Source organism: Garra rufa, chromosome 2, assembly GCF_049309525.1.
Source record: "Garra rufa chromosome 2, GarRuf1.0, whole genome shotgun sequence".
In the NCBI taxonomy this organism is placed as follows: domain Eukaryota; kingdom Metazoa; phylum Chordata; class Actinopteri; order Cypriniformes; family Cyprinidae; genus Garra; species Garra rufa.
In genome coordinates this window covers 58,073,933-58,082,433 of record NC_133362.1, presented here as the reverse complement: position 1 = coordinate 58,082,433, position 8,501 = coordinate 58,073,933, and the positions used below count along the sequence as shown (strand labels likewise).

General features: G+C 38.2%; 1 protein-coding gene across 1 annotated transcript in view; it reads left to right on the top strand.

Moving 5' to 3' along the window:
- The window catches only part of LOC141326006 (cytosolic phospholipase A2 gamma-like), an 8,540-nt gene extending 6,577 nt beyond the window's left edge, over window positions 1-1,963 (top strand). The window contains exons 13-14 of the mRNA XM_073834718.1: window positions 1,562-1,727; window positions 1,800-1,963. Of these exons, the coding sequence (XP_073690819.1) occupies window positions 1,562-1,727; window positions 1,800-1,963 (330 nt within the window). The remainder of the gene's footprint in view (window positions 1-1,561; window positions 1,728-1,799) is intronic.
- The last annotated feature ends 6,538 nt before the right edge of the window (window positions 1,964-8,501 follow it).

Here is an 8,501-nt window from a genome sequence, read left to right as displayed (position 1 = left end):
AGGTGTCTTTATGACAGCTAACGACCTCAAACAGGTGCTACTAAAAGTGTAGCTGGACTATTTAAAAGCAAAATAACAGGTCTTTGAGGGTCAGAAATCTGGCTGATAAGCAAGTGATCAAATACTTATTTTGCACAGTTATTCACAAATAAATTGTTAAAAAAAATCATACAATGTGATTTCCGGATTTTTATTTTTAGATTCTGTCTCTCACAGTGGAAATGCACCTATGCTGAAAATTGTAGACCCCTCCATGATTTCTAAGAGAACTTGCAAAATCACAGGGTGATCAAATACTTATTGACCTCACTGTATGTATGTATGTATATATATATATATATATATATATATATATATATATATATACATATATATATATATATGCTAATAATAATCATTTTAAAGTGCAGCATTATCTGTATTCAAAAAGAAAAAGAAACTCCGCTTTAGTCAGAGCATCATCTTTTCTATATTTTGGCCAAATGTAGGCTACTAAACAAAATAAAAATCTGTTAACTCTTTAAAGACATTAAAGTATTTTTTTAATCTATTTAAAAATGTTTGATGCATTGATTAAAAAAATGCAACTCGTATAAAACTGCTACATGTTTAGAAACACTGTTATTAGTTTCCTTCTCTCCACAACAAATCATCTGGAGTTAAGGCTATCAATGCGTTTAGGCTAGCAAAACTTAAATCCAAATCAAATTAATTTAAGGTGATATCTACCTCTCAAATTCAGCACGAATCCAAATGCTTCCATATTCGCGACATATCAGGATGCTAAAATAGTATGCATTATGTAATAGTCTTTATTGTACTTTACTGCCATCAACATAAAACATCATCCTGCATCGCTTATATCAGCACAGTGAGGCGGTGCTCACACTGAACGCAACAGATACAATGGAGCAGTGTAACTTTCTATATGTTTCTCTATTTTATTTTGATAATAAACAGGCTGCAATGTTGCAAAAAAATATGTTGTGTCTTATTACTTACTATAACACTAAAGGTTTCAATTAACAACAGAACAAACTATATAATAATTTACACAGTGGCTGTCATAACTTGTTTTCATGACAGATTTATTTAAACATGCATTTAATTTAATTAAGTAAATTAAGCAATAATTAACTAGCAGGTTACATAAAATATAATGGATGTATAGGCTAATATGGAGTGTATATTTAATCAAACGCTCCTCTCTACAATTCATTTTTCATGTGATCAAACAAGCTGAATTACTTACTTGAAGTAATTGTAATGCTACGTCACATGATTAGAAATTAAACGAGATGTGATACACTTCAGTAAGTTTTACTATATCTTTCAACATTCTTTCAGATGTTCATTCATTTTTAAGTTGAAGTATAACTACTAGTAGTAACACAAGAAATATGTACTATATGTTTTTATAGAGACAGTCATCAGTTACCATTCCCATTTATGTGGGGGTTTCTCATTCTAACGATTTCAGTGAATAACAATTTCAATTTCAATTTAAACTTAATGCCTTTCTAACCCTTTAATCAAACATTGTGTTGCTTTTCCACTGCAGACAGTAAAGGAAGCTGCTGCGATGTGCGGGAAATTAAACATCCCTTTCCCTGAAGTCAACATTCCTAGTGAAGAAGCAAATAATCCGAAGGACGTCTATGTGTTCAAATGCCAAAATGCTCCAACCGTGATACACATGCCCCTCTTTAACGTGGTCAACTGTGGAGGCGAGTTAAAATCTTACAGTAGTACTGTATAAAACTGAAACTGCGTTCTAATTTGTGTTACTGTTTCTTCAGATAAAGTTGAGGCCTGGAAATACGATTATCGCACCTTTCAAGGTCCCTACAGCCATAAGAAGATCACTAAACTTCTGGATGTTGCTGGTGAAAACATCTCAAACAACAAAGACTGTCTGCTGGAGCAGATTCGTCTAGCCATATGGTCAAAAATACTCCACTAATGATTAATAAAGATCACTGGCGTGCACCGAGCTGCATTCCGAAACAGGTGTCAAAGTACTCACTGTTTGATTTAATGCTTTTCATATGTAAACTCTCCTTCGTCGCCACTGGTCCCGTCCAGCCCTCCAGTGCCCGCTTCTCCAGAGCACCCTCCAAAGCCCGCTCCTCCTGAATGCCCAGTTCCAGCCTGCTCATCCTGAGCGTCCAGTTCCAGTTACAATTTACTTAACACATTTTTTTTCATTCTGTTCAAGCAACAAATAGCTGATCATTAAAAATCAAATTGAACATAACACAGTATTAATTACTATGACTGTTAACATATTGCATATCTTTGCTTCTGTTCCAATTAATAAACTGCTCTCTAAAAATAAAGTTTTGTTTTGATCAGGTTTTGATCCAGTGCAAATGATCATTATTATTAACTGACAGTTCCTGGATGGTCATGGAAGTTCGTTGGGCCATCCGGAGCTCCAGTGTATAAGCCATATCCTTTTTTCACCCTAGTATTTTGGACATACAGTATGTGGTTAGGTTTCCAATCCACATTTTGTCAGTAAAGCCGGTTCTGTAATCAGCAGTAAATCTCCATCATGTGCTTTCAGATGTAGCAACATTTACTACACAGAGCCGTAGTTCACTGACAAGCTAGGCAAAAATCAGAGATTATATTAATGCACAATAATGAATTAGAAAGTAAACGTTCATGATAATGACAGCTATTTGCATAGTGAGATCATACTCATATTCTCATAGTGTGATACTAACAGTGTGAGTAATATGTGCTCAATGAGAATTCAAAATGAGAGGAGAAGTTTTAAATATTGGTCTATATCCTGTTTCTCAACACCATCACAGTGATATCACAGTGTAGAGGGCTGCATTGGGATTGGGACCCGCCGGGTCCCGCGGGACCCAACTCAAATCTCGCGGGAGCGGGCGGTTTGAACTTTGCTGCGGGCGGGAATGGGCGGCTAAAAAAAAGCACTGCGGGATCGGGATGTTCAGCGCGCTTTGCTTTAGTGAGGAAAAAAGTCTTGCACTTACTTCGTTTTCAGGATACGGAGGTATTCCAATAAGGTAAAGTGCAACTCCATTCATTGGACATCTTAACTTGTTTTGCAGGGGGATTTCGAGAGGGGGTTTCGGGAAAACCTGTCCAGTTTTCTTCCGTCCACTCGCCTTTTTCCCGTTGTTTGGGCTGCCCCGCAGTGCCCTCCCTCTTCCCTCGCCCGATGCAAATCCGTTCTGTACTTCTAACGGCCTGTCTACGGCACAACGCGCTGGATTAGTCTGTGTGTTGTAATCTATGGTTGTAATGAGTGGCGCGGTGCTCCCTCCTCTGGCTGCATACGGCGATTACGTGAAAAAAGTACTTGAAGTCGGTAGCCTAAGCGTTTTAGATGTCCCCGGTAGCCCTACCAGTGTGTCAGAATAGCCAGGGAAAGAAACAAACATGAATCTCTTTAATAACAGCAATACAAATAAGTTTTTTTCCCTGCGGGACGGGAGAAGAGGCAAAATCAATGCATTTCTATTATCGTGCGGGAATAAATTCACAGAGTTTTGCGGGTGCGGGCGGGAGTGGACATACATATTGCGGGAGCGGGCGGGAGTGTAACACACACGTTGCGGGAGCGGGCGGTAATGGTCAGAAATTCGGCGGGCGCGGGCGGGAGCGGGATGAAGAAAACAGTCCCGCGCAGGGCTCTATCACAGTGCTCTCACATGGTGAGCTCACAGTGTGAGTGCACGCCCAGATAACATATTTCTGTTATAAGAGCCTTCTCCAAAGATACTCCAAACAAACTTCCAGCCACAGTCTTAGATGAAATCAACTGAAATAAAATAATCACCAGCTTCACTCAGTGTTAACCAGATTGACTTTATTTCTGCGAGACATCTACCTAAGTGCTTTTTGAGAATTAGCAGAGATTTAGATAATGATTTGTTTGGTCTGATGTAACCATCATGGTGATTAGAGTTTGCTATGTTTTGATTGGATCTTGGTGGATAATTAATGTACAAGTCATTTACAAATTAATTTACAAGTAATTAGTTAATGATGAACTAATTATTTACAAAACATCACTATGTGTTTATAAATTATGAATAAGTGATATGTTCACTTTATTGTAAGTACTATGCTAACAATTTACACATCTGTCGTAAATTATCTGAAAAATGGCATATCATGAAATAATCAAACAGATCCTTAGTAAATGGTTAAAAATTACTAGTTAACCCCTTAACTGTCACCCCCATTTTTTAAGATTATCCAAACTTAAACTGTAATTCATGAACACTTTGGATCTAAGGTAGGTCTCTTTTTAAAAAAACAGCTTCACTGTAAAGAGAATACACTGTACAATTTTTATTACATTTTATATAAAATACATATTGTACATAACAGATTTTATCCTAAATTTGATATCAAGTCTTATATCTAAACAAGTTATTCCAAATTTGAAGTTGATATGAAAAATGATGTTCCTGTGAAAGTTTGTTTAGGGCGTTACAAAACACTAAATAACCTTATATAATTAATACACTACATGGTGCATAGTACATTAGTGCATAAGTACATAGTGAATAAGTGCAGAGTGTATAGTGCGTCATTTGGGGCGCAGCTCATGTTTGCCAAAGAAAACATCTTTACCCTCACCAGTCAGCCCTTACATTGCAGTACACACTACAAAGTATTCAAAAGCTGTTGATGAATAAATAATGAATAAATCATTTACAAATCTTTCTGCATCCCCTAATCTAAAGTGTAAACTACTCATCAGTTGTAAATGTTTTACAAACCTTCCGGTTACAGGTTGTGTGGGCATCAAGTGGGTATACACACTGGGTGAAAGACCTTTGAAAAATGAGTAAAACATTTACAACTGATTAATTGTTTACACTTTAGATTAGGGGATGCAGAAAGATTTGTATGATTTGATGTGATCTTCAGTGAAGGATAAACATTTAAATGATTGATATTTTAATTATTTTTTAAGTGACAAATAATATATTAACTAGTAACGTATTAACCACTTACTAAGGATCTGTTTGATTTAAAGATTGAAGATAAATTTGGACAGATTTGTAAATTGTTAGCCTATTACTATTACAAATAATCATTTGTGAATGTATGATCATGTTTTGTAAATTATTAGTTCATCATTATCTAATCACTTGTAAATTATTTATAACTTAATCTTCAAAACATATAAAAATACTAACATATCACTTATTATGAATGCATAGTGATGTTTTGTAAATGATTAGTTCATCATTAACTAACTACTTGTAAATAACTTGTAAATGAATTAGCAAAACATACACACATTGTTAACATATCACTTATTAAACATTTATGAATGTTTTGCAAATCATTATTTTATCATTAACTAACCACTTATAAATGACATACAACTGAACGTTATTAATTACCAAGAGTAAAAAAAGTAAATTTGAGTTTATATTTAAAAATTTCACAATTCCGAGATTATATCTCACAATTCTGATTAGAAAAGTCATCCTCCCTTTTCCCTTTTCAGTTCAAAATGAATGAGTTTATATCCTACACTTCTGGCATTTTTTCCCTCATAACTGACAAACTCACTACTGTTGAGGTAAATTGAGTTATAAAGTCCGAAATACTAGCCTAGAATCTAGACGCGCCCCTAGCGGCAGCAAATTACATTTGCTTCCAAGGGCAGTCTAGTTACTCTCCGTTCACTTGAGATTTCTAAAAATCCAAAATCGACCGGGCCAATCACGAGTCGGTGGGCGGGTTTAACATGATAACGACTGACGTGCGACCATAAGTTCCGTCAGTGAGACATTCTCTGGTTCTGTGAATTATGCGTGAGAAATAGAGCGATGGCTCTATTGAGGATGAATGGATGAATAATACGTTGTTTATATTTACTGAGTTTAAACGTGAATATGTCTAGTATTATTGTATTAGTGTACTGTGATAAAAGAGGATCACAATGCTGAAAAAGCATGTTTGGAATTTAAATCAAAATAACGGATAAATGTTGTGTTTGTGGTAAAGAGCCGCGGATCAGTTACGGACGCTGTGTGAAAGCAAAACGAGTCCGTGCTGCTTTTGCACCGCATACATAACGCACACGGACTGCAGACGCACTGTAGACGGAGTATGTGTGAAACAGGCGTCAGACATTCTCTGGTTCCGTGAATTACGCGTGAGAGATGCGTGAGCGATGGCTGCTGCTAGTGAACAACTTTCTTTCGAATCGGCTTTGGCCGCCACTCTGAAAGACTTGAAGTTAAGCTTTTCCACAACACACATGCAAGGAACTCGCTTTTCCGTCGCTCTGACTACGTAGTACGTCACCTTCTTCGTTGCTCTGATTGGTTGTAGCGCTATCCTATTGAGTGGAGAGGGAGTTTGAAAGACAACCGTTTATCCCACCCCTCTGGGGTGCGTTTCCCGTACAACGACATAACTCGCTGGTTAACCTCCGTAGTACGATGCATCGTTGTGGAAACGAACTAGCTAGTCACAAGTGTTTCCCGAACACGGTCGCATCTCCGTCGTTTGAACCACATTAGTTCAACAACTTAGGGCCGTTGTTAATGACGTCACCGAGTAATAACTTCTGCTATTTAACTGATTAGGGTCTCTCAAAAATGCAGCTATATTGAACATGGCACCTATGACTAATTTACTATTTTCGTTCCGTGTCATTTCGCTTTATTTGATGTTTGATTCATTGCGCGTTCTCTCTTACGTCATACTCCGGGGTTCCCTCAGGCATTTGTGCACATGCGCACTATTCATAAACAACGCTTAAAATGACGCACAAAAATACATAGAGTAAAACGCATTTATTTTTAGATAAAATTGAGGATATAGATTGTACTGTGTGTTAGCTTGCAAACTGTGACCAAGAACATAATTTATTAAGCCCAGATGTGTTACTAAGAAGCAACGATGCTTCTAACCACAGGTCGAGAGCTGTAGTTCCAACCAAGTAAGTTTGTGACGCTGTTTGCGAATGTTCGTTTGAACTATGGTGTTGGGAAACACCCAATCGTTGAACTATGATGGTAACGACGGAACTTGCGACCATAGTTGGCTAACGATGCTTTTGGGAAACGCACCCCTGGTTGAGCTCTGTCAATGGAGAGTGCCCAGACCCTACATTTACGTGGGTCTGGCTTGTCAGGCTACCGAAATACAACATATAAACGACATATAAAAAAAAATTCTGAATTGTGAGATAAAATAGGTAAAATGTAATATGACGCAGTCTGCTGCAGCAGGTTTACGCTGCTGTTGCTTTAAGATCGGACGCACGGATCATATATTTTGACACATCTGTATTTCTCCCAACTGTTCAAATTAACTCAAGACAAAACCGACTGCATTTGCATGAATAATCTCCAAGACTGTTCATTTTGACATTACTTTTCGTGTAAGCATGTAGCAATAACATGCAAAAGAATGCTTAATTCAGCATTCACATGCTGACTGAGAGGCGCTTTCGGTGAGCCTGCTTTATGTGTGTATATGCAAAGAAACCAGCAGGCTTTCGAGTACTGGCAAGACTTTTAAACACATGTGAATACTGAATGTCACTTTTGTAATAATGCATCAAGTCAGTAAAAGTTCCATCAACTGTCCCTGGACTCGGCTGGACTCGGCAATAATTCCAAAGGTCCGAAAAGCTCGAGTCCGAGTCAAGTCCGAGTCAAAATGCATCCGAGTCCGTGACAAGTCCGAGTCCGCTAAAAATTGTACTCGAGACCGGACTCGAGTCCGAGTACAAGTCCGAATACCCCAACTCTAGTTTTTCAAATTGGTATGTCTCGCTGGGCCGCGAATAAATATAGAGCTGAGTATCATCAGCATAACAGTGAAAGCTAACACCATGTTTCCTAATGATATCTCCCAAGGGTAACTTGTAAAGCATAAAAAGTAATGGCCCTAGTACTGAGCCTTGAGGGACTCCATACTGCACTTGACTTGTGATAGATATACCTCTTCATTTATTGCCACAAGCTGATGATGGTCAGATAAATACGATTTGAACCATGCCAGTGCACTACCATTAATGGTAACATAATTTTCGAGTCTATTCAAAATAATGTTGTGGTCAGCTGTTGCAGAAAATCAGCATCTGATCTTCTTATCGCATCTGATCTTCTTATCTTTTATAGACCAGCAGGTGAATTCCAGAGTCCTGAGATACCATGAGTCCCTAAGTTGCCTATATAAAACGTCCCAGGTTACATATGTAACCCTGGTTCCCTGAGGGAACGAGACACTGCGTCCTGAAAGGCTATGGGGAACGCCATTGGCGGGCAGCACTCTTGAGTCATAGTCCAACATCGAATAGAAAGACGGGAGTGACGTCACAGGCGCGGTGACGTCAGCGACCAGGAACTATAAAAGCACATGCTTTTATGGTCCGAGACGCAGTGTCTTGTTCCCTCAGGGAACCAGGGTTACATACGTAACCTGAGACGTTCCCTTCCGGGAACTCAACACTGCGTCCTGAAACGCTATGGGGA